The sequence below is a fragment of the Nymphaea colorata genome, chromosome 7 (genome assembly GCF_008831285.2).
Source record: "Nymphaea colorata isolate Beijing-Zhang1983 chromosome 7, ASM883128v2, whole genome shotgun sequence".
Classification (NCBI taxonomy): Eukaryota; Viridiplantae; Streptophyta; class Magnoliopsida; order Nymphaeales; family Nymphaeaceae; genus Nymphaea; species Nymphaea colorata.
The window spans coordinates 4,503,795-4,531,093 of NC_045144.1; the positions used below are offsets into that span (position 1 = coordinate 4,503,795).

General features: G+C 39.2%; 1 protein-coding gene across 8 annotated transcripts; it reads right to left on the minus strand.

Moving 5' to 3' along the window:
* Window positions 1-123: 123 nt before the first annotated feature.
* LOC116257485 (molybdopterin synthase sulfur carrier subunit) lies at window positions 124-24,995 on the minus strand. Of its 8 annotated transcripts, none has more exons than XR_007573810.1 (8): window positions 24,790-24,995; window positions 24,562-24,637; window positions 24,370-24,462; window positions 23,252-23,385; window positions 3,857-4,038; window positions 2,217-3,657; window positions 1,909-2,069; window positions 874-982 (listed from the first exon to the last, which is right to left on the minus strand). XR_007573810.1 is itself a non-coding variant. In XM_031634279.2 (6 exons), exons 5-6 carry the CDS (start codon window positions 874-876, stop codon window positions 377-379), a joined length of 330 nt encoding a protein of 109 aa, XP_031490139.1. In that variant the 5' UTR covers window positions 877-982; window positions 1,909-2,069; window positions 23,252-23,385; window positions 24,370-24,462; window positions 24,562-24,995; the 3' UTR covers window positions 124-376. The 8 variants fall into 8 exon arrangements, 4 of the variants coding, with proteins under 4 accessions (XP_031490139.1, XP_049934634.1, XP_031490141.1 ...); XR_007573809.1 differs by having other exon boundaries at window positions 24,716-24,995; XM_031634279.2 differs by lacking the exons at window positions 2,217-3,657; window positions 3,857-4,038 and adding an exon at window positions 124-700 and having other exon boundaries at window positions 871-982; window positions 24,562-24,995.
* Window positions 24,996-27,299: the final 2,304 nt, after the last annotated feature.

Here is a 27,299-nt window from a genome sequence, read left to right on the forward strand (position 1 = left end):
AACGAGTTCCTTTCTATACTTTAAGAACATTCCACCAGACAAAGTTGCTCAGCCGCACGAAGTTACAATAGGAGAACCCTCTTCTAGCACTATCCACTACATATTTCATGTAAAAACAGCAAATTGCACAACAGAAATATCGTATTGTTGTTCTGATACAAGGTTCTTGTCCATTACAAAGAACAAGGGCGCAAGTTTTGCATCTCTACCAAGGAAATACTTGGGCATGTGTCTTTACCAAGGCCTACAATTCAAACAAGTATATGAATTGGAACAGTTTTGTATCTCCATCAAAGTATTACATACTTGAAGTCTTATTCAGTGAACAGATTTTACATTCACGAGTTACAGAAAAGGACGTATCTTCTGCTGGATATCAACCACCGCTGATGGGAGGGATGATAGCTAGTTCATCCCCATTCTTCACAGTTGTTGACTCTCGAACATATTCCTGATTCAGTGCTACCACTATGCAGTTTTTGATTTCTTCCAGTCTTGGGAAAACAGTCAAAAGCTTAACTAGACAGTCATGAGCTGTAAATCCCACTCGCACTGAGAGATCTGTTTCAGCTGTTCCAGACAAATCTCTTGCCCTCGCAAAGAACAAGACTTTGATGTTCAAGAGCGGATCCCTTGTTTCATTTTCGATGTCCTCCACTTGCTTTTCTGTTTTTGACTCGCCGTCCATGAGGAACAAGCACTGCAGGACGAGAAGCACGTTATATCAAAAAGTTTCTTATCCTTTCGTAATGAAAGAATATGTCCACATGCATTCTGCTGGGTGGAGAACAGAAAACGGTTCGTAGAAAATATATTAAGTGGGCATGAATTATATGCACGATAAACATGAAATTTCAAAAAAAGAATCACCTTCATCTTGAATAAAAAACTAACTGTAATGAACCGCCTCACTTATCAAAGAGGATCATTGCTAGGATAACATCTTCTAGACTTTTTCCACCCTGGGTTGCAAAGTGCAGGTCTGCATTTTATAGCAAGATATCCCACCAAGTTAATGCCACCACAATTCGTGGATGGACTAAATGATTATGTCATTTTGGCTGTTATTTAAAAGAACTTCAAGGGCACAAAGCACATCCTTCACTTTAATTTCAGCACTAAATGATGACTTTTCACTTGTTAACACTAAAAGCATTTTCAAAAAATAATTAAGAATACTAAGATCGGTAGATGCCCTGCAGGAGTTTGGTTCAGTGCTTTAATCCAATTTGGTTCAATTTTTGCTTCATATAGGACTTTGATTCTTTTCAAGACCATAACGGGTGCTAGTATGATCCAAAGTTTGGACTTTGGAGAAAATGATTCATAAGAAGCAAATACAAGTTGGTGGTCTACTAAGTCTAATGTATCTCTTAATTCAGGTACCTTAGCTTGTGTCCTTTTCTGATAAGCAATGATTTCACACCGCTCATGTTCTATTCTGCCATTTTTTAGCATGCAAGGCTTCCAAGTAGAACATCATCACAAATGGGATCAATATCTAATTAACTGTGTATATATATACATATATATATATATGTATATATATGTGTGTGTGTGTGTGCATTATCGTATTATATACATGTGCATATTTTGATGTACATTGTCTTTGTTTGTCCTTGTATTATCCCTTTTTCTTCCTTTTGTCATTCATTTTTTCATTTTGTGTAATAAAGTAAACGCCCAAAAGCTATGTCGCATGGGTAGGGGTGCAGAGGTGCGGGTACAGACCATTTTCAAAAAACTTGGGTGTGGGAGTATGGCCACACACACACACATGTGTATATATATATATATACATATATGCATCAAAAAATTGGAATTCAAACAAACACAATAGCATATTCATAAATCATGACCAAAATTTATAGATTCTACTCAACAAAGTATGAAAGTAAATTAACATACAAAATATATCAGCTTTGCCGACTCTCCTCACTCGCATCATCAACATTAGAAGAAACAACAAGTTCCGTAAGGTTCATATTAAGAGCATGCAAATCATGTTCTCCTTCAAGTTCCACGTCATGTCCTCTGGATTAACATCTCAATACTTGGATGATCCTGAACTACGAGTTGCAACACAACCACAATATGATTTAAGTTAATATTAACTTCAAACAACCAATATAATAAGCAATACATGTAATCATCTGCAGTACGTAAAAGTAAGTGTAGGTTGGAGTGGACATAAACTAAATCTTCCACTCACTTACTAGTTAGTTTATTTCTCTTGATGTTGTGAATTTGAAAATAAGTGCTCCAGTTTCTTTCACAACATGAAGAGGTTGCAAGTAAAGATAATTACTTCAACACAAGCTATTGAAGATTTGGTGTCCACGCTCCAAAACATAACCACCAATTAACAGGATCTTCATCTCTTGCCATTGCAACTTGCAATGAATCACTTCTTCCACCAGAGAAACTCGCTAACTCATTATTTACTATCTTCAACTGATGAGAATCAGAAAATAGTCTTCCCAAACATATCTCCCTATTGTTTGACATTTCTGGATTTCAATTAGGAGGAACACAACCAAGAGGTACCTCCTGCCAACCATGTGTATCATACAATGCAAAGGGTTATTGCTTCTATTTCATCTTCTTACTAAAATTTTATGCATATGATCGAAAAACTCAGAATCATCAAGTGCAACATTCTTATTCTCATGTATAAAAGTGATGTTTTGAATTTTTTCAATCATGTTATCCCACATATCATAAACTTTATGAAGCATGGGTCTTTCTTTATCAACTTCTCTCAGCATCTCCCAAATAGGCTCTGTAAACTACAAAAATTATGCAATGTTATCCACCGTGAAAAGTGACTATAACAGTCACAAAGAATGCATATAATATTAAAAAGGCACTAAGGCCAAGTGAAGAAGAGTAATACTCATTCAATAAACAATATGAAGGCTGTAAAACACAACTCATTATTTACAAAGACTGTTACAAGGATATTTATAAGAGAGAATAAGAAGAGATGAGCTGAACTAGCCGTTGGGCTAGTTCCAACGGCTCTTAATAGAGCTGTTGGAACTGCCAACGGCTAGTTTGGCAGAAATAATAAAAAAATAAAAATAAAAAATAAAAAATAAAGAGAAAAGAAAGAAATAAACTAAATCCTAAACTAATTCCTAACTAATCCTAAACTAACTCTTAACTAAGATAATACCTAATTAAGAGATAACAACAATAAAAGATAATACCTAATTAAGAGATAACAACAATAAGAAATCATATTTCTTAACACCCCCCCTTAAACTTACGGTGCTATCACCAAAAGTTTATCTAAAAAAAAGTTGAATCTGGGAGAACATAGAGGCTTTGTGAAGAAATCAGCCAACTGGAACTCGGAGGAGACATATGGAAGCTTGATAGTCTTCTTCAAAAATTCTTCACGAACATAGTGGCAGTCCATTTCTATATGCTTTGTTCGTTCATGGAATGTTTGATTCTTGGCAATGTAGATAGAACTCTTGTTGTCGCAGCATAAATCAGTGGGTTCTTTTATCTTTGTTCCCATATCAAGAAGCATTTGGCGAAGCCAGACAATTTCCATAGTTGTAGAAGTCATGGCTCGATATTCAGCTTCAGTAGAGGATAGTGAGACTTTCTGTTGCTTTTTGCACTTCCATGAGATGAGTGATTCCCCTAGAAAAACACAAAATCCAGTAGTTGAGTGTCTATCATTTGGATCTTCTCCCCAATCAGCATCAGTATAAGCAATCAAGTTCAAGGAGGAAGAGGAAGACATAAATACTCCCTTGTTTATTGTTCCCTTAATATATCTGATGATACGAAGAACAACTCTCATATGAACGGTTGATGGAGCATGTTGAAATTGACTCACAGTATGAAATGCATGAGCAATGTCAGGTCGAGTGATGCTAAGGTACATCAAGGATCCCACAAGTTGTCGGTAAGGAGTGGGATTGACAAGTGGAACTCCATCATCAATCTTCATCTTGCTTCCTACTACTTCAGGAGTTTCTGTGACCTTATCATCTGTTATGCCTGATTTAGCAATGATCTCTGCAGCAAACTTAGTTTGTGACAAAAAATATCCTCTAATAGAATATGCAACCTCAATACCCAAGAAGTACGTTAGAAAACCTAAATCTTTCATTTCAAAAGTTTCTTGTAGTGATTTCTTACATTCTCTAATACCTTCCTTATCACTACCTGTAATGATCATATCATCAACATACAGTAGAAGAATTATGATACTTGCAGTAGTATACTTAACAAACAAGGCAGTGTCAGTTAAGCAAGAATGAAACCCATAATCAGAAATAATAGAATTAAAATGGTCAAACCAAGGTTTAGGAGCTTGTTTGAGGCCATAAAGAGCCTTCTTAAGTCTAAGAACTTTCCTTTGAGAAACTGACAGCCCTGATGGAACTTCCATATAGACTTCTTCCATAAGATCTCCATTTAAAAAGATATTTTTAACATTCATTTGATAGATATTCCAGTTTTTAATAGATGCTAAAGCAATAAGTGTCCTAACAGTAGTCATTCTAGCTACATGAGCAAATGTTTCTTCATAGTCAATACCATATTCTTGAGCGTATCCTTTGGCAACAAGCCTCGCTTTATACCTTTCTAGGGATCCATCACTTTTAGTTTTCACCTTGTATACCCACTTGCATCCAATAGTCTTTTTTCTTATAGGTAAATCTTGTATTTCCCAAGTTTGGGCTTTTTTCAAGGCATCCAATTCTTCTAACATGGCATTCTTCCGCTCAATATATTTGGATGCTTCATTAAAAGTAGAAGGTTCAAAGTGAGAGTGAATGACATTAATTATAGCTCTATGTGATGGAGTAGAAGTTTCATAAGATACAAACCTATTGGGTTGTCTTACATTTTTAGTGGATCTCCCAAGGTTTTCTCCACTTTGAGTTGGTTGGAGATCAATAGTCTCATGATGTCCTTCTTCACCAACTTTTTGTTGCCGGTTTCTTCTATGATAAATGATTATATCCTTGGCCACTCTACTATCATTACCATCAGTGTTGCTATCATCACCATCATGCATTTCATCATCACATTGAGAAAGGAACTTAAATAAAAAAGAATAATCATTATTGTGTTGTGACTCCCCACAATTTTTAAAACCACTTTCATCTTCACAAAACCTTACATTCCTTGAGACAATGATCTTGTCTTTAATTGAGTCTTTAATTGAGTTATAACATTTGTAGCCTTTTTGAGTTTCAGAATAACCAATAAAAGCACATTCAATAACTTTTGAACTTAGCTTATCAGCTTTGTCATTAACAACAAAACATTTGCATCCAAAAATACGAAGTCTATTGAAATCAGGTTCATACTTGAATAATTTTTCAAACGGAATGGTATTATTTAAGACTTTTGAAGGCATTCTGTTTATAAGATAAACAGAAGCAATGGCGGTTTCAGCCCAAAAGTTTTAGGCACATTTTTGGAAATAAGAAGAGTTCTTGTTGTTTCAATTATGTGCCTATGTTTTCTTTCTGAAAGTCCATTTTGTTGAGGTGTTCTTGGACATAATTTTTGGTGGACTATCTCATAGTTTTCCAAATATCTTTCGAACTCATTTGAAATGTATTCACCTCCAGAATCAGTCCTTAAAATTTTTAATTTAGCATTGAACTGTGTTTGTATGTGTTTGTATCAACAAGTGAAAATTTTTGAATATTTCAAAAACTTCGGATTTATGTTTTAGAAAATATATCCAACAATACCTAGTGAAGTCATCAACAAAGATCACATAACATAATATGATAGCCCACCTTTTGACATGATAGAAGATGGTCCCCATACATCGGAATGAACAAGCTCAAAAGGCAAAGAAGAGAAGAAGTTCCTTTCTCCAAAAGATAAAGATTTCATTTTTCCATGTATACAATCATTACATTTAAAGTTTTCAATACAAGTATTCTTGGTAGGACTCATCATAGACAATTTTTTAACGTTTGGATGACCTAATCTTTGGTGCCAAACATTAATGTCCACATTTTCAATAGATGTTCATGACTGCCCTTCCGGCTTCTGCCCAACCATCTAAATCAGTTATCTAGATGGACCATATTATTAGATTAGTTAAACTTGTTCTTGCTATGGCTTACCCCCGTTTAGCACATTTGATCCCAATGTGCACTCACTTTTTTCCCTTTCCATTTTATAGCGTCTGTGAGAATTGAAAACACGATTGGCTAGGAATTGCCACTACCTTAACATTCTCATGAATTGCGTCGGACCTAAATTCTTATGCTTATGCAAGTCCCTGTATCGTTGTTTTCACGTAAGGTATCTGCTTCCTGATTTGCTTTCCCATTTCAAAAAACTATTGTTTTTTCTACCTGAGATGGTGATCATTTTTTTATCATAGATGTGTATGTGTTCAAACTTCAAAGTGATCTTCATAGGTTGTACACTAGTAAAAGAATTTGTTGAAGTTGGAAAAATAACATTGAGATGAGTTGACTGAAATTGCTGTGGCAATGTTTAATGGTAATGGAGGACATCTTGTTGTTGGCAGGTAGGGTGAGAGCTCATATAAGGAACAAGTTTCTGCCTGCTGTATTAGTTCACTTATCATATTAATAAAGTCTATTAGTAATGTTCTATTCATATATTTGAACTGGCAGTCCTTGTCAAGTGCATTTCTGGGTGGAACTTCGTGTGTCAAAATATCCTATTTGAATGTCCAATTATTTCCTAGATAAATGAATGCACAAGGCAGCAATTGAACTCCTGTACCAGTAATTGTGTTTCAAGTATTGATAAATATGTATGGAAGTCCTTTTGAAATGTCATTTTTTCTTATTAGTATAGACAGTACACTTATAAATGAATTATTTGCTTGTCAACAAGGCATCTTTGAGACTGACAAAATTTCTGTAGCAAATTAAATTTTGAATGAGATATGTTAGCAGCATAGCACAAGTGTTGCCAACAATTGCCAACAAAAGGCTTCACAAATATATGATTCAAAATGGTTCATCACCACAATATTGCTTAATCACTCACTAATCACATTTACAAGGAATATAATAATGTTCATGATGAATAATATCATGCACTTTTGTTTTATCTCAAAAAGGCTAAGTCACAATGAATAATATCATGCACTTTTGTTTTATCCCAAAAAGCTAAGTCACACGGGTGCACCAACTGTGGTGGCGCACCTGCACCCGCATCGGTGCGAGTGCTGAAAAATGTTTTGGCCAAGTTTCATTAATATATCGATTTAAAGTAACCTTGAAAAAAAAAAGCTTAAAAATATAAACAAATAAAATTACTTATATAACAAATAACATATATATGTTATACATACATATATATATAGATAATATATATACACTCTCGTTGTACCCGCACCCAATTTTTTTTAAACTTGTCGCATCCCACACCCATGTGACATAGCCTAAAGCATAAAAAATAAACTGCAAATATTGGTAAAGACCATTGGCTACATTACATGAGAGCTGCTACAGTTCAAGGCAGCTGGATGACTAGCCACTGGACCACCAGCTAGTTTTTTTATCAAATACCAAAATGCCTTCTGGGCTATGTAACATAGGTACAGCTTTGTATGATACCGGTACCCTACTCAGGTATGTCTTGGGTACTGCGTTGACCGCATCAAATACGATCAACATACTCGAGTACGTCCGTCCATTTTCAGACTTGGTCAAAGTTGACTGAGTCCAAAAATGTCCATAGGTTAGGGTTACGTTTTTTTTTAAACGTTAAAGAGAAAACATAGAGCCCTCGATGGTTTATGTTTCACCCACAGCGACCAATGGCAGCAAGCTCCACTCTGGCGAACGGCGAGTTCTTCGATGACCGACGACTCCTTCGATGAAAGGGCGATGCTTTTGTTAAGGTTAAAGAGAAAAAGCAAAACGCAGTAGAGCCCTCGACGGTTTCTATGTTTCACCCTCAGTGACCGACAGCAGCAAGGGCAACTCTGGCGAACGACTTCTCCAATGAACGGCGACTTCTCCGATGACCGACAACTTCTTCGACGAAGGGTGACACCTTTTTAACGATAAAAAGAAAATGCAAAACCTATGTCACACTGATACGTGGGATTAGTCCACGTATCCATATCGATACGCCGTATCCATATCGATACGCCGATACGGCGATCCGACTACGGATCCTTCATGGATACGTTTGGATCGGGTTTGGGTCAGACCCGATCCAAACCTTAAAAAAATGATCTATTAAATGAAATTAGGTCGACCACTCAACCTTCACCCGACGAGCGATGGTGCGCGGCAGTGACGACTTCCGGCAACCCACGGCGACGTCCGGTCGCCGCCAGCAACAGCTGGCGACGGACAGGTAAGTGGATTTTTTTTTTTCGTTTCGAGTTTAATGTGTTCTTCTTCTTCATTTGGGGGTTTTTAAGGGTTTTAAGATTGCTTCAACTCATTCACTTACCTGTCCAATGATGCGTGATGAGTGATTATGTTGGATTGCTTCAACACATTTTCTGCGACTCTTTCTTACCAACATAAATGGATTATGAGCTGCGCTACTAATCGGGAGTTCAACAACATATTTGGTCTTCAGAAATGCGAGTTTAGAACCATTTTAAATGTTGGGTTTTCAGATCTTTCACTGCGTTGAGATCAAATCTTATGACAAACTGAAGATAATTAACTGCATTAGCATCTTATGGGTTATACACTCATTCCAAGTACATTTAGATAGTAAGATCCAGCTAACGAGCCCGTGTGCCATGATAAAAATATATATTCAAAGATCTCTGTGAACTAGAGATTTTCAACAGCAAGAGACTAGAGAGTTAAGTTGCTCATAGCAAGAGACTAGAGAGTTAAGTTGCTCATCATCGACTGGCGACTCCAGTACTGTTGCATTCGCAAGGGAGAAAAATCATTTTCAAAAAGGATTCTTTGAGCTAGTTTAATTTCTATTATTCTATACTATATGGTGCGATGAAATATAGACTTGTACAATGTATTATTTCAGCTATGTTGATTGTTTATTTGTTGAACTATTGTGTTTTATTCCTTCAAAACCATGTTCATTATATGTTTTGATATTTGTTTGTTTGTTTTTTTCAATTTATAAATTTTTTGAGAATATTATATTTGTCGTATCCGCGTATCCGAAAATTGTGAAACTTGTCGTATCCGCGTATCCGAAAATTGTGAAACTTGTCGTATCCGCACCCGTATCCCCGTATCGCACCCGCACCCGTGTGACATAGTGCAAAACACAGCAAAGCCCTCAACGGTTTGTGCATTTCACCCATAGCGACCAAAGGTGCTTTTGGCAGCAAGGGCAACTCTGGCGAACGGCAACTTCTCCAGCGAAGGGTGACACCTTTGTTGTGGTTGAAAGACGCCATTTGGTTCTCCATCGCCTGATTTGGACGTTTTTTTTTTTTCTCTGACCAACATTTAAGCATCTTATTTCTTCGGCAGCCTCTCCATCAACCAGCGACAGGTATTTTCATCCTCTGTCAACTTTTTTCATCCCCTCTTGTGGGGTTTTGTAGTTTGTTGTAGATAATTTGATTTTTGTGTTTTTCTGGTCACCTTATTTGAGCGTGCACTTATGTGATGTAGCTCTAATGGCTGCACTGTTTTCATGTGGCAGCCGCAGACCAACAGAGCTGATAGAAATCTAGCACCAATATCAGTAACCAGAAAACAGCACTCACGCAGGAAGATAGAGATAGAGAGAGAGAGAGGGACAGAGAGAGAGAGGGAGAGAGAGAATGAAAACAAGAAGAAACTGAGGAGAAGAAGCCGTAGCCAAAATGGTTTGCACGGCCTCTATTTATAATCCCATTTCCAGAATTCTAAGAGTCTCCAATCGTAGAATCCTAGGAGATTTCACAAACTCCAAGGACATTAATTACATCATAAAAACCTAAGAAACTTCACATATTACAAGGATATTAACTACAACATAAAATCCTAGGAGACTTCCCATATAACAAGGATATTAACTATGTTAAAATATATTGTATTGGGAACCGGGTCCATATCTGGACCCGGTCCTATGGGGCATGGATACCGAGGCGGGCTCGGTACCCTAGGCGGCACTCTTTCTCTCTCTCCTATATATTCTTCACTTACATGGCACTCTTTCTCTCTCTCCTATATATTCTTCACTTACATGAAATCGTTGAGTTAAATGAATATTATTTTCTCTCTCCTAGGGTTGCGGTTTGCCCCTAGGTCAGAGTTTCCCCGTGGTTTTTCACCTCTTTCTGAGGTTTTCCACGTATATTGTGTGTTCTTTCTCTGCTCTCTCCTTGTGGTTCGTGTTTCTACATGGTATCAGAGCCACCGCGTGTGAGATCGTTGGTGTGCAAGTAGTGTTTTTTCCGCCGTTCACGTGCCGCCTCCGTTGCCGTTTCCAGCACCGCCGCCAACACTGTTCCCAGCGCCGTTGCTGTTGCTGTTTTCACTGCTGACGCCGTCCAGGAACGCAGCCGCCGTCCATCGTTCCCAGCGCTGCCGTCGCCTGGGTTATCTCCGCTGCTCCCAGCGCTGCCCTGCCGCTGTCGCTGCTCCCAGCGCCGCCGTCGCCTGGGTTATCTTCGCTGCTCCCAGCGCTGCCCTGCCGCCGTCGCTGTTCCCAGCGCTGCCCTGCCCTACTGCCGTCGCCTGGATTATCTGCGCCGCCGCCGGGTGTCTTGTTTTCGCCGCCGTGGGTTGTGCCCTCTCTGCCGCCGGTTGTGTCCTTCTTCGGGGATTGCGATGGCTGACGCAGCGATGCCCAAGCTTGATGATGCCCTCGACACGGGCAGCAATACCAAGGGTGAGAACTTGCCTGTTCATGTCACCTCCATTCGGCTGAACAAGGATAACTATCTCTCGTGGTCTGCTGCCCTAGAAATCGGGATTACTAGTCGTGGTCGCCTGCACTATATCACTGGGGAGAAGCCTGCACCTTCTAAAACTGATTCGCAATGGCCGACCTGGGCGTTGGAGGATAGTCAGGTTAAAGTATGGATTATTAGTTCGGTTTCCGCAGATATTCAGCCTTTGATCTTGCGTAAATCGACGGCGTATGATATGTGGACTGTTCTTGCACGTATGTATGGTCGTAAGAAGCGTGTTTTACGTGCCTATCAAATCAAACGTAGCATATATGCTCTTAAACAGGGTGATTTATCTGTTGCCTCCTTCTATGCCGCCCTGAAGACCAAATGGGAGGAACTTGACTATCATGTGAATGATGACTGGAAATGTGGTGTAGATCATGCCCTGTATTGGGGAAAGGAATGGATGGACCGCACCTTTATCTTCCTTGGAGGCCTGCGTGATGAGTTTGAAACCATTCGAAGCCAGATTCTTAACTGTGATGAGATTCCTGGAATCGAAGAGGTGTATGCCCGTATTGAGTCTGAGGAGCAACGGTGCCAGATTATGCATATTGACTCCCATCAGGGGAGTTCTCCAGCAGCCTTTGTGAGCCATACTTCAGGGACGGGGCAGCGTCCTACTCGACGATGCAGCCATTGCAACAAAGTGGGTCATTCTGTTGATTTTTTGTTGGGATCTTCATCCTGAGAAGCGTCTCGTCCGAGGTCGTCCTCCTCCTCATCGCCGTGCTTCTTCTGTGCCAGAGCCTAGCCCGGGGTCATCCAATGTTGCCAAATCCAAGCTCTCCTCAGATCAACTCAGAGAGTTGCAAGCCTACATTAGTCGGTTGTCTACCCAGGATGATGCTTCTACTTCTGAGGGGGCTAAGTTAGCCCAGGCTCTGGTTGCTACTAGTGATCAAGGTAATTCTCCTCTCGGTGATTGGATTGTTGACAGTGGGGCTACTCATCATATGACAGGGGACCCTACGATGTTTCAAGAGTACAAGTTGACCTCTGGGCAGCAGCGTGTGTCTATGGATGATGGTTCTTCTATCTCTGTGGCTGGAAAAGGGAGTTTATCACTACTGAACAAATATTGTCTTCATAATGCCCTGCATGTTCCCAATATTCCCGTAAATTTGTTATCTGTCAGCAGTATTACTAAAGAGCTAAACTTAAAGAGCTAAACTGTAATCTAATTTTCTCTGCTGATCGTTGTTTCCTGCAGGACTTGGGGACGGGGCAGAAGATTGGGATTGGTTCGGCTATTGATGGGCTCTACAGACTGCCCGTTCGAGTTGCTTCTGCCTTGATTTCAGCCACCAGTGGACAGTTGCCTGGCGTGGAGGCCAGATCCGTCATTATGCGTTGGCATGAGAGACTTGGTCATCTTCCATTCCAGTTGCTTAGAAAGTTGTTTCCTAGGATGTTTCATTCTGTTTCTTTGGACACCTTCGCCTGTGAAGTGTGTCAGTTGTCTAAGCATGTTAGGGCCCCGTACCCTATTTCGTTCAATAAAGCCAACCGTCCTTTTGCTTTGGTTCACTCTGATGTTTGGGGTCCTTCAGGAGTACCCACTTGTCGTGGCTTTCACTATTTTATGACTCTTATTGATGACTACTCCCGGTGTACGTTCGTGTATCTGTTGAAAGAACGTAGTGAAGTTCCCGACATTGTCAAAAACTTTGTGGCATTTGTCGAAACTCAATTCCAGACCACTGTTCAGGCCTTCCGTACTGACAATGCCCGAGAGTATGTCTCTCAATCCCTTGATGACTTCTTGCGAAGCAAGGGTATTATTCATGAAACATCCTGTAGCTACACCCCTCCTCAGAATGGCGTGGCTGAAAGAAAAAACCGTCATTTGTTAAATGTTACCCGGGCAATTATGTTTCAACGTCATGTCCCTAAGAGGTACTGGGGGGACGCACTTCTCACTAGTGCTCACCTTATCAACCGTATGCCTACTCGTGTGTTGGATGGTCATTCCCCTTATTCTGTGTTGTGGCCCACTCAGAATCCCTAGCCTTTAACCCCTCGAGTGTTTGGGTGTGTTTGTTTTGTCCATGATCATAGTCCCACTCTCAAGAAACTTGATCCTCGGTCCATCAAAGCAGTCTTCTTGGGATATTCCTCCACCCAGAAGGGATACAGGTGTGTTGACCCTAGCACTTCCAGAGTATATGTCTTCAGGGATGTGACCTTTCATGAACATGAGGCATACTTTCCTGCGAATCCTCTTCAGGGGGAGTGTCTAGGTGACAGAAGGGAAGAGTATTCTTCGCATCAGTTGATTCAGTTCATGGATTTCTTGGATTATACGGTGAGTTCTCCAAGTGTGGAAGACGTTGTCAGTGAAGACAGAGACAGTCAGATGGAGGGGGGCCCTGTGGAAGAACAGTCTCGAGATCACCTATTTGGTCAGGTTTACAGCAGGAAGAAGAAAGATGTTGATGTTACCAATCCCAATCTTCCCAATCTTGTGACCTCCCCGGATGATCCAAGTCCAATGAATGAAGAACTTCCCATAGCTCTGCGCAAGGGCACCAGGTCATGTACTTCTCATCCTATTCAGAGATTTGTTTCATATGCAAAACTCAGTAAAGACTACAAGTGCTTTGTTACCTCTTTATCTATGGTTGTTATTCCCAGGTCAGTGGAAGATGCAAGGAAGGATCCTAAATGGCTACAGGCCATGACAGAAGAGATGGACGCCCTGGAAAAGAACAATACGTGGGAGGTTGTTGATATCCCCAAGGGAACTCACTTAGTTGGCTCCAAGTGGGTGTTTAATGTGAAGTACAAACCTGATGGCACTGTAGAACGCTATAAAGCTCGTCTTGTTGCTAAAGGGTTTAGCCAGAAATATGAGATTGACTATCTTGAGACGTTTGCTCCCGTGGCGAAACTGAAGACCGTAAGGGTCATCTTAGCTCTTGCAGTGCAAAAGAAGTGGAGTATGGACCAAATTGATGTAAAGAACGCCTTCTTGAATGGTCACTTTGAGGAAGAAGTCTATATGAGCATGCCGCCTGGGTATGCTCGGAACGGGAAGTGTTGCTATCTCAAAAAAGCTTTGTATGGTCTCAAGCAATCCCCTAGAGCTTGGTTTGAAAGACTAAGGGTTGTAATGAAGACTAATGGGTATAAACAGGGAAATGGTGATCACACCCTCTTCATCAAGCAGAGAAATGGTCTGGTGAGCCTTTTACTTGTATATGTTGATGATATGATTGTCACAGGTGACGACGAGGTGGAGAAAAGGAAGATGAAAGAAATGTTAGCTGCAGAATTCGATCTCAAAGATCTGGGTAAACTAAGGTATTTCTTGGGGATTGAGATCGCGCGATCTAAGACTGGGCTTGTTATGAGCCAAAGAAAATACACGTTGGATCTTCTAAAAGAGACAGGTAAACTGGGATGCAGGCCCTTTCTTACCCCAATGGAGTCTGGCACAAGGATAAGTATCAAATCTGGGACTATCTTGGATGAGGAAGGAAAAGGGAGGTATCAGCGTCTGGTTGGTAAACTTATTTATCTCACTCTTACTCGCCCAGATATTACGTATGTTGTGGGTGTGTTAAGTCAGGTTATGCATGCCCCTACTGATTGTCATTGGAAAAGTGCCCAAAGAGTATTGGGATACTTAAAGAATGACCCATGGAAATGACTACTCTACACTCGACAAGATCAACTAAGCATTGAAGGATACTCTGACGCCGACTGGGCAGGATGCACAGATACTAGGAGGTCTACCACAGGATACTGCATATTTCTTGGAGGTAACCTTGTGGTATGGAGAAGTAAACGTCAAGAAGTTTGTTCCAGGTCCAGTGCTGAATACAGGGCGGTTGCTATGGGGGTTACAGAGATGTTATGGCTCAAAATTCTTTTAGCAGATATTGGGGTTAAAATGGAAGAGAAGATGAGGATGTATTGTGACAACAAGTCTGCGATTAACTTGGCAAACAATCCGGTCATGCACGACAGGACCAAACATGTGGAGATCGATCGTCACTTCATACGGGAACGCATAGATTCAAAGGAGTTGATTCTGCCCTATATGAAGTCTGAAGATCAAGTTGCGGATGTCTTAACTAAGTCTTTATGTACATCTCAATTTGAGAAAAATGTTAGCAAGCTTGGCATGTTTGACATGTGTGCCAAGCTTGAGGGGGAGTGTTAGAATATATTGTATTGGGAACCGGGTCCATATCTGGACCCGGTCCTATGGGTCACGGATACCGAGGCGGGCTCGGTACCCTAGGCGGCACTCTTTCTCTCCCTCCTATATATTCTTCACTTACATGTAATCGTTGAGTTAAGTGAATATTATTTTCTCTCTCCTAGGGTTGCGGTTTGCCCCCTAGGTCAGAGCTTCCCCATGGTTTTTCACCTCTTTCTGAGGTTTTCCACGTATGTATCCGTGCCCCATAGGACCGGGTCCAGATATGGACCCGGTTCCCAATACAATATATTCTAACAAACTACAACATAGAATCCTATGAGACTCTTCACATGTTACAAGGACATTAAATATCTTAACACATTCAATAAGGAGGTGGAATCCTAAGAGACTCCTCTTCAACGTGCTGGTGAAGGATTTATATTTTAACACCCTCCCTCAAGTTGTGCATGGTTTTGCACCATGTACAACTTGCCTTTTAGAAACCAGAATCGTTCCTTTGTTAATCATTTTGTAAATAAGTCTGCAACTTGTTCATTTGTACGAACATAAATAGGCTGAATCTCCTTGTCTTCCACCTTTTGTCTAACAAAGTGTTGATCAATCTCAATGTGCTTTGTTCGACCATGTTGTACGGGATTAAAGGCAATGTTAATAGCGCTTTGATTATCGCACATTAACATTGATGTTTTAATCTTTTCTCCAATGTCTTCTAGCAAATGTCTAACCCATGTAACTTCAGCAGTACCTGCAGCCATGCATCTGTATTCAGCTTCAGTGCTGGATCTTGCTATTGTCTTTTGCTTTCGACAACTCCAAGACACAAGATTACGTCCAATGAAAATACAAAAACCAGAAATGGACTTTCTTTGATCGGGATCTCCAGCCCAATCTGCATCTGTGAATGTCATAAGTTGATGTCCAGTAGTTATATTTTCACTCTTACCATAAACTAAGTCATCTCCTGCTGTCCCTTTAAGATATCTTAATATTCTTTTGACAGCATCCATGTGAGTATCTTTAGGTGCATGCATAAATTGAGATACTTGATTCACAGCATATATAATATCTGGTCTAGTAAATGTAAGATATTGAAGTGCCCCAACAATACTTCGATATTGCGTAGGATCTTCATATAACTCCCCATCTTGAGCACTTAGTCTTTGATTTAGAACACTAGGAGTTCCAACAGGCTTACAATCAGACATACCTGACTTTTTCAGCAGATCCAACGTGTATTTCTGTTGTGTCAATGTGAGGCGATTATTGTGCCTATCAATCTCCACTCCAAGAAAGAATCGATTATTGTGCCTATCAATCTCCACTCCAAGAAAGAATCGTAAATCACCAAGCTCTTTCATTTTGAAGTTTTGCATCAAAACTTTAGCTTCTTCTATGTGTTTTTCTGAATTGCCTGTGATAACAATATCATCAACATATATAAGAAGTAAAGTAAATATGTTTTCCTTTCGATAAATGAAAAGAGAGTGATTTAGAGGACATCTCCGAAAACCACATTCTTGAATCTTGCAAGAGAAACTGTCAAACCACGAACGTGAGGCCTGTTTAAGTCCATAAATAAATTTTCTTAGTTTGCGAACCCATGCATGAGAGTCTCCTTTCGTGTATCCTGGAGGTTGTTCCATATATACTTCCTCCCTTAAATCACCATGAAGAAAAGCATTCTTCACGTCCATTTGATGTAGTCTCCATCCATATTCAACTGCCAATGATATAATCACGCGAATTGTTCCCATTTTGATCACAGGGCTGAATGTCTCATCATAATCTTCTCCATATTGTTGTGTAAACCCTTTTGCTACTAACCTTGCTTTGTGTCTTTCTATGTTGCCGTCAGGTTTGTATTTAATTTTGTATACCCATTTGGAGCCCACTACGTTCTTTTCGTGTGGCCTCGGAACGATCTCCCATGTTCCACATTCACGCAAGGCATCCATTTCTTCTTTCATAGCCTTTCTCCAATGATGTGATTTTGATACTTGATCAAATGAAGTAGGTTCTTCCTCCTTGCCAACTTTTGCCATGAATAACTGAAAATCAAGTGATAAAGAATCATAGCTAACCCACCTGTGAATGGGATGACGAATGCGTTGGGATCTTCTAAGGTAGGGCATGTTGTCTTCTTCACTGTGAGCATCTCTGTCCCTTAGTCGTCGACTGTAGATAAGACCCGAATACCGATGTGCATCGTTGCTCTGTTCTTCATTATTGTTTTCGTGATGACTTGATGACTGTGTTGGATCTTCTTGATTTTCACTTTGAGCCATATACGACGGTTGTATTGCTCTCTCTGAATCTTCACTTTGAGGCACATCATTTTCTATAACAGGATCTGCATTGAATATCTGTGTACTGGTCCAGGGATCATAAGATTCAATGGTCATAGGCATTTCATTTGTATTATCAAAACTATGTTCATCAAAAATGACATTCCTTGAAGTTTTGATACGTTTAGTTGTTGGATCATAGCATCGAAAACCTTTATATTCATCAGCATATCCAACGAATCTACATTGAATAGTTTTGTCTTGAAACTTGTTCCTCAAGGCAGCATCAACGTGAACATAGCATACACAACCAAAAACCTTCAAGTTCTTGTAATCAGGTTGTTTGCCTAAGAGTGTAAAATATGGCGATTTAGACATCAAGAGTGTCATAGGCAAACAATTTATTATGTATACAGCAGTATGGAAGGCTTCAGTCCACAAGGAAATGGGCACATTAGTATCATGCATCATGCTCATGGCGCTTTCAACTATATGTCGATGTTTCCGCTCAACTACACCATTTTGTTGTGGTGTGTAAGGGCAGGAAATTTGTCTAGTTATCCCTTTTTCACGTAGAAATTCAATAAAATCAAGCGAGGAATATTCTCCCCCTCCATCACATTGAAAATGCACCACATTGGATGAAAATTTAGTTTGAATCATGGCATAGAAGTTTCGAAATATGTGAGGTACTTCTGATTTGTGTTTCATGAAGTAAATCCAGGTGAAACGTGAGTAAGAGTCAATGAATAAGACATAATATCTTGACCCAGACATAGAATCAATAGGGGCTGCCCCCATACATCAGAAAAAATAGTTTCAAAAGGTTTGGAAGCCCTTTGATTTATATTATGGAAAGGTAAAACATGACTCTTACAAAGTCCACAACTTGAACATTTTTTGACACTTGAAGTAAGAGGTAAACTTGATCTTGGAATGAGACTATCTGTGACAAGTTTTTCAATGAAATGTCGACCACAGTGTCCTAGCCGACTATGCCACAAATCAGACTCCAAAAATTGGTTAGGGCCCCTTACTTTTGATTGAAAATGGCAAGAACTTGGCACTGATGACGCATTATGAGAAAGAGAAAATGTCTTCAATCCTATATCAAAAGTGGATGAATCCTTGGGTAGACATTCCTTGAGGACGTACATATTCCCTTGACGCTCCCCTCTAGCAAACATTTTCTTCGTTTGGAGGTCCTTGACATAGACAGAAGAAGGTGTGAATTCAACAGAAGAGCTTGTATCATCAATGAGTTTAGAAATGGATATGATGTTCTTTTTGATATTGGGAGCAAGAACAACATTAGACAGTGATAGAGACGAGGATGACAATGGAATATGTGCATTTCCAATATGTGTAATAGGATGAGATTTTTCATCACCTGTTATAATGCAACTTCTACCGTAATGAGGGGATAAGTTAGTCAATTTACCTGCATTTCCTGTCACATGGGTAGCTGCACCTGAATCCAAGAACCATTCTCCCTGCTCATTTTGCTTTATAGTCATCTTTGAGAATGCGGTCATCAATAGCTGTTGCATATCTTCAGCGGTGGATTTAGAACTTTGTCCTCCTTGTTTATAATCATGTCTTACCCCTTTGTTTTTATTTTGAGGATTAAACCAACATTGTGCCTTCATGTGTCCTTTCTTGTTGCACTGAAAACAAATTGGTATTTTTCTTAAAGTATCCAAAGGAGACATACCTTGGTTATGTGGTGTTGGTAGAATGTCACGACCACCATGGTTGGAGTTCCCATGGCTCTTACCAAACTTTACATTCATAGCCAACACATTTTGGGAGTTCCCTTGATCAGTCCTTTCAATGACTCTTTTCATATTCATTTCATGTTGGAGAAGTTTACCTTGTAGTTCGTTGAAGGAAGGCAGAACAGGAAGGACCTCAAGAGCTGTAATAAAAGCATGATAATCATGTCCAAGTCCATTCAAGGTTTGCTGCACCTTTTCCTTATCAGAAATGTTATTCCCTGAGGCAGTAAGTTGGTCTGCGACGGTCTTAATACGCTCCAAATAATCCATGATAAACGTTGAACCTTTGCTCAAATTCTGAAATTCTTTCTTTAAGTACATAATTCGAGCTTCTGATATTTGGGAAAAGGTATCAGCAAGGGTTTCCCATAATTCTTCTGCAGTACAATAATCAGAAACTGAAAGTAACACTTGTTGAGATAAAGTGGACAAAATATACGCAACCAGACTTTGATCACGTCTCATCCACATAGCATGTTCAGGATTGTTGTCTTCATGAACAGCAATAACTTCTCCTGCCTCATTTTTTATTTCCTGTAAGACGGATATTGGTGGAGCCTTTGTTGAACCATCGAGATGTCCAAAGAGGCCTTGACTTCTTATGAAAGGCATGATTTGCCTTTTCCAGATCAGATAATTCTCATGGTTGAGTTTTTCGGTAATAAAGTGAGGAAGAAAACTTGAGGACATGCTAGAATGCGAAAGGTTTTCCATGACAGCAGAAAGGAATGGTATATAGGTAGAAAATGAGAGGGAAAGAAGACACGATATAACAAGATGTGTCCTTGGGTAAGCAAGAAGAAAAAGGAACAAGAATTGCGCAAGAAAAAAGTAAATTCAGGATAGAGACAAGATGAGAAAAGAGTTCTAACCAGATCAGACCTGTTTGGGCATTTCGTTTGGTAGAGATAACGTAACCTAGCGCTCTGATACCATGATAGAAATCTAGCACCAATATCTGTAACCAGAAAACAGCACTCACGCAGGAAGATAGAGATAGAGAGAGAGAGAGGGAGAGAGAGAGAGAGGGAGAGAGAGAATGAAAACAAGAAGAAACTGAGGAGAAGAAGCCGTAGCCAAAATGGTTTGCACGGCCTCTATTTATAATCCCATTTTCAGAATTCTAAGAGTCTCCAATCGTAGAATCCTAGGAGATTTCACAAGCTCCAAGGACATTAATTACATCATAGAAACCTAAGAGACTTCACATATTACAAGGATATTAACTATAACATAGAATCCTAGGAGACTTCCCATATAACAAGGATATTAACAACATAGAATCCTAGGAGACTCTTCACATGTTACAAGGACATTAAATATCTTAACACATTCTATAAGGAGGTGGAATCCTAAGAGACTCCTCTTCAACGTGCTGGTGAAGGATTTATATTTTAACAAGAACTACATCAATTTTTGGTTACGATTTTTTTCTTTCTGGACATAAGTTGTAATGGGTGATAAAGGAAAAAGAACAATGCCTACAAGTAGAAGTGGAAATATGGCAAACAGTAGCAGTAGTGTTAACATCACTGCTACTGCAGAAATGGATTCATCTGAGCCTCCTTGGTGCTATCAACTAGGAAAAGCCAATGGTCGGAATATTGTGCCAGGGATGTACTGGAATTTTGAAATAAGAGAGTGAGGAAAATGAAACAAACTAGACATTGAAATGCCGGAAAAAAAAAAGCAAATTCACCATTTTTATAATACAGCAAACACTTGGAATGAAAAGGCATAAAATTGGGATCACGTTTTTCAACGTCAAAGATAATATATTGGCATATTGCAATTCTATCCCAAAATGGAAATGTCTAAACTCATGGACGCTGAAGATTATACATTTCTTTTTCTTTTTCTTTTTCTCGATCAAGCACGAGAATATCCACAACAAATTTTGAACCCAAGAGCCTAAAATTATGATAATGCAACCTATCTAGCTTTCCTTCTTCCATCAACTAATGTTACACCTTTGCGCGACAAAACACAAGGTTAGACGGGCACATGCTAAAATAACATTTATTTTGTATACAAGTCAGATATAAACATGCACTCTAGCAATAAATGGAATTTAAACATACAAAACCATATTTATCATATGTTTTGAAATGCCGGGAGTATGCTTTATGAACAAGTATTTGGTAGCAGACAATGTGAACAACTTTAGAACTATTTAAATTTTAAACTCCATGCTCAAGTTTAAATCCTTATTGTGTAGACGACATTTTACCAGCAGAAAAGCCTATAAAAAAAGAATTTAAAAGACTACCAATAAATAAATTGTAACAGAAAACCGGACACTCTTCAAAGAACTGTTAAATTAAGTTCAGGATTGCAAGAACAATATAAAAAATTGCTAAACATCAATAACACAATTAGGCTTGTGCCTATGCTTTGCTAATCGCCTGGACAGGCTGTTCTAGGTGATCTGCCATTTCAAATATGCCCAGGCTCCATCACCTAAGGCATCTACACACTCAATATCCTAGGCTTTCCTCCAGACCCACCCTAGACTTTTATTCTTGTCCTTTTCTTCTTCTTCTTATGCCATCTGCAGAATTTTTTTTTCATTTTCCTGTCTTCTTCTGCCCTCTGAAATAGTTTTTCGCCTTCTCCTTCTTCTGCACTGCTATTTATATGAAGATTTCCTTTTTCTCATTCATCTTCATGTTATTGCTCATTTATTATTATATTTTGAATATTTGCATGACAAGGATTTTAATTCCTTTTCTATATATATGTATTGAACATCCTCATACCTTTTCTTGTTTATTAAAATTATAAGAAGACAATTTCACCACAAGCCACATTAATGTGGAAGCACGATTATGTTAAGATTTACGTTGTCATTCTTTCAATTAGATTGGTAGTTTCAGGCTACAGATCAATTTTTTAGCTTTCAGAAATTAAATCAGAGACAGATTAAATGCCATTCAGCAAATTAAAAAACTTGACATGCTCTATAACATTGCTCAAAAGTGATGTTAATACTCTCATTTATACTATTTGACCTTGAATTTTAATTGTTCAAAATTCATTAAGAGGGAGGTTTAAACTTTAAAACTTTAAATAAAAAAAATTATAAAAACCCTAATCCATGCGTGTTTGGCTTTTGCATTTTCCTGCAGCCAGGTATACGTTCTCTTTCCCTCCCCCTTTTCTTCTTCCTTCTTACTCCTCCACCTCCATTTTCCCCTCTCTTTTCGGTGAGGACTGCATCCAAGCAGCACCTGCACCATAGGCCACATGTGCATTGCATCAACATGGGTGCAGCACTCAAAGTCAGGGTCCACGTACAATAGCCTTCAACACTAATTAATGACATTCTGTAGTCTGTACGCTTAATCCAATCTCCCCATTACATAATTCTATCATTTTTCATATTTTTGTACCCAACTTTTTTGACAGCCTACGCCTGACTACTAAGATTGGATGATAAACATGCTTCTGGTTGGAAGTGAAAATAGGAAAGTCATTATCGTTACCAGTACAAAGGAACAAAGAGGATATCAAATTGAAACGAAAAGAACAAAACCCACGAAGGTCCTGCCACCTCCAGTTCCTCTTTCCTCCTGCAACTCTATAGCCATCCTAGATAACTAACTATCTCTAGCAAAACTACATAACAGGAGGGGACTAATAGCATCGAGCAAACTTGCAAACAGAATTCAACTAGGGATACCGATAAACTGCAAGTGAGAGAAAATAACTGCTAAGAATTTGAACCCAATTGGCTAACCCCAACTTTCATCATTTTAATTTGAAAATCACTATAATCCTTAAGCTGACCCACATCTTCAGCACATTCTGCCAATAATATTAGCTGTGATGTATGTAACTCATATAAGAATCACAACGTCTTCAGAACTATAATATTCAATTAATAGAAACATAATTTCCATTGATGCCATAAAAAAAAAATTTGTTCATCATGTCACAAAGTTCAACCAATTTTTCACAAGCAGACAAAATGGTTCTATATGGTAGCAAGCACATCGGAGTAAGTCATGTTTAGGTCTCTGCACATACAATATATATTCAGCTATATGAAATAGCAATATCCAATGCTTCAATGCAATGACGAAACTAACATAGGCTGAACAGGACATAGACAAAGTATAGAATAAAGCACAAGAAGATGATATACCTTCTTTGGATTGAGCAAATAATCATACAAGGTTGACCCCTCCCACGTAACTGCCCGATTCTTGTTGGCAGCAGAATAGAAATATCCAGCGGCTGTACCAGACTGCCTTCCAAATAGGCCGTTCAAATTGGGACCTGCAATGTTTTATCATTATTCAGCATGCATTCAAAAATTCCAATACATGAAAATCATGGATACCACTGAGCCACCATATTGACAAAGACAAAGAAGCTCACATTTGGTTGTACATAACATTTTTGCCATCATGGACAATAAGTCACAGAGAAAAGAACTGAAGAACAAATCACAAGTAGGCATACGTGTGCAGATGTTCAGTTGCAGTGCTCTAGATTTTGTTCTCCCCCTTTTCTTCCTGAAAAGGGAATTCTTCTTTTGTATGATCCTAAGCAACATCTACACAAATTTTATGCCCTGAATAATGTGCAAACTGCAAACTGCCCACAGGTGACACTAAAACATGAACAAATATATGGCCTTCAGGTTGGACCATATGCCCATCCATGCCTTTGAGTCTCAACCATAAGATCGTTTAGATGCACCAATACGTTTTACGGTTTTAGAATTATTTAACACCAAATTATAACCTAAAGCAGCCTCTCCCAACCGGCACCTGATGTTGGAACTACAAAATAGTGCCCTCAATCATACGGAAGGGATCTCAGGTGGTAAGCAGGTGGTAAGAGGGCAATCTGAAGGGTTTCAAGTTCAAAACTCTGGATGAAGTGCCAATCCTGCCACCCTCTTGCATATGCTTCCCCAGATTCTCCGACCTTCCCTCAGTTCCACAATGTCCAGATAAAAAGGAAATGGGGAGAAAAAAATCCCAAAAGATCAAATTTCCTAAACAAGAAGGGAGAGGAGAAAAAAGAAATAGCAATAGAAGATAATAATCGACCAACAGAACTGCAAGCGAGAAGCACAGCTCAAATTTCAATCTCATTGTCAAATCATTCCGACCAAGCTTTGCATATATTCTCCAAACTTGTTGCATCTGATGCCGTGAAAGTTTACTTTAACCGCAGAAAGCAACTACGGTGAAATCACATACAGAAGAAAATTATGACAGCAGAAAACCATTCCAAAAAATCAAAACCCACATGTCAGAAACTTAGTTCCCGCAAGCTTCGTCTCAACGGCAGAAGTAGCCACCAATCATGCTCCATTAAAAGGGGAAAAACAAGAACGCCCAACTGAAAGATCAACAGCAGAGATCAATAAAACCATGAAATCAGACGCATAAAACACGAGTGCCGCGAAGATGCTCCCACGAGGGATGGGAAAGGACTTACTACTTGGTGGTTGAGATGCTTCGACCCAGCAGCTGCCAGTCGGGACGGACAGGAACCCCACTAGATCGATCGCCGGCTACAGTTAAAAGGGTGCTAAATAAATTTAAAATTTTTAAAGAGCTTCCACATGTGAATGAGAAAAATTTACACAGACGTGTCAATATAAAAATAAAAATTTTTGTGGGTTCGTGTGGGAATTCTCCACACGTCCCTCTACGCATGCCAGACGTCGGTGACTTGATCTTGGTTGAATGGTTGCTCATCGCAATGATCACCCCAAGTGTCGGGTGAAGCTCGACTGCACCATGGCTTTTGTTGACACAAATGTCTCCACCTGCCAACAACGGCCACAAGGACTTCGGAACAAGAGAACCCTTGCCTTCGAGAGCACAACAACGCGCACCTGTCAGGTGCCCTCAGTCACAAAAAATGTTCGTTTCCCATTGTTAACCTATCAATATATATATATATATATCAATATATATATATATATATATATATATATATATATATATATAAAATATGCTATCCATAGTTACCCAATCATTTTAACCAGGTTCGTTCATCATGAATGATTGTGAAAAAAAAAAATAAAAACTAATATTAAATTATGAAAATAACCATCGTAATTTTTTTTTTATTTTTTTCTTAATCATCCATTATATTGAATAGAACCGTCTTTATTAAGTGACGATATATATATATATATATATATATATATATATATATATATATATATATATATATATATATAAACACTTGGTACAGCTCTGGTTGTTGGTCCTGAAGTTTCACATTTCCTATTTTTTGTTATAAACTCATGTTGGTTTGGATCTGATTTCGTCTGTATTTATCTGAAACCAACTCATTTAGACCCGATTCTACCCTAGGGAAGTGGCGTTGTTGGAGCAACTGCACCTGTACGATGATATCCTTCTTGCATAAGTTTTCTCTCCTTCCATTTTGCTTTTAAATACGTAGTGTTGTTTGTACATGAAAGTTTTTTTTTTTTTTTTTTTTTTTTTTGTATGCACATCTTGATGTACAAACAAGGCTGAAAATCAACCGTCAAAGAATTTTTACTGGGGTTTAAAGTTCTACATGTTAAGGTGGGACTTTATTTTCGGTACTTAGCATGATAATGGAATACCATGCATTCAAACATGGCCCTAACATCCCTGCATGCGTGGGCTTTCGCAAGCAAGCACCACTGATTGGCCAACCACTGACCTTACCAGTCGTGCCGCAGCCATTCGGTCCAATTAAGTTGTGAAAACATCTTTAGTTTGCCTAAAAGATGATGCCCATTGACTGCTGATTGGATAGGTCGACCTGCTCTCGTCGTGCACAAATTTTAAACTTTGACCTTCATGCTGGTTTCGAGTTTCGACTAATTCCTTACGTACAGCCGAGCTGTTGGAATAGCGCACTAAGTATCTTTCTGCATCTTTTCTTATTTTCGTGTGAAAAGTAAACTAAGTTGGCATAGTCTTTGCATGAACCTATGAGAACACGTCAGACCAACCCACCGCATCCAAGTTACTCATTTCCACGTACAAAATACAAGACAAGTGGTTCGCTGACTCGCAACGATTTTATCACAGAAAGAGATTGCGGAACCGGATGCAATCTTTCTGCAGTAAAATTTGTCTCAACGACAAGAAATACTGGATCCTTTTCACAAAAATGGCATCTCAAACATTCAAGCCTCCGGACTGAAGACATAATGAAGGCAAGAGGGCGTCTCCGTCTCAAGAATTGATTTTGTTAAGCAAAAATTGCATCCCACTACTCTCTAATACTTGGAATGTACTCTTTATATTGGTAGATTTTCCTATAATCTAAAATCATTACATGCCAACGTTTCTTTAGCTTCTGTATTGCAAACAATGTCGGCAGCAAGCAGAAGGATCAATTTTTGTTCTCAAACGTCGGCACCAAACATGGTACTTAGTTCGTACTCACACATGCATGGCCTGAAACGGATTATTTTCAAACCCTCTTTAGTAAGGATGACAGAATAATAACCCTTTTAAAAAGACGTATCTGTGATATGAGCTGACTTTTGCTTGATTTGTTGAAGCCCTCAATGCATTGTTTCTAACAATCACATGGAAAGGCATGTGGCTATCCACCATGGACAATCATGTCAAAAAGGGCAACCTACTTCCAACCTAGAGATGCGTGCCGAAAATGACGGCCCCAATGCACATCCCATGTACTATTCACAGAAATTTCAGGTAATATCCCCAGAACTGTGGATTTAAAGTCAGATGAAAAGTGTCCAACATTAGATACATAGATCTAGATCTAAGATCCGGGTTGTGTCAAATCTCCAAAATCCACTTTGTAACAAACACACTAGTTTCACCGACTTTGTTTGTCAAAGGTGAAATAAGAACTTGACATGATGAAAAAGATGGCAGACCGAGTCACACGGGAAAACTTCCGGGAAAAAATGCAGTATTTGTATCGAAGCTAGCAGCCTTTCAAGCCCCTTTTTTCCGACGACCATCTGGTTTTCCAGGCAAAATGCAGTAATTGTCTCCTTACCGCAATATTTTCGTAGGATCACTAAATTGTACCACCAGCTCAGGCGAAACGGGATTTGCTAGCGGACTGTTGTCAAGAAACGGGGACAAGGTTGGAGAAACTGAAAGTCTAGCTTCCAAATAATTAGGTAGAACAAGCTCGCTTAGTTTCATATCCCTTGGTAGAGATATGGGTCGTTCGGTTGT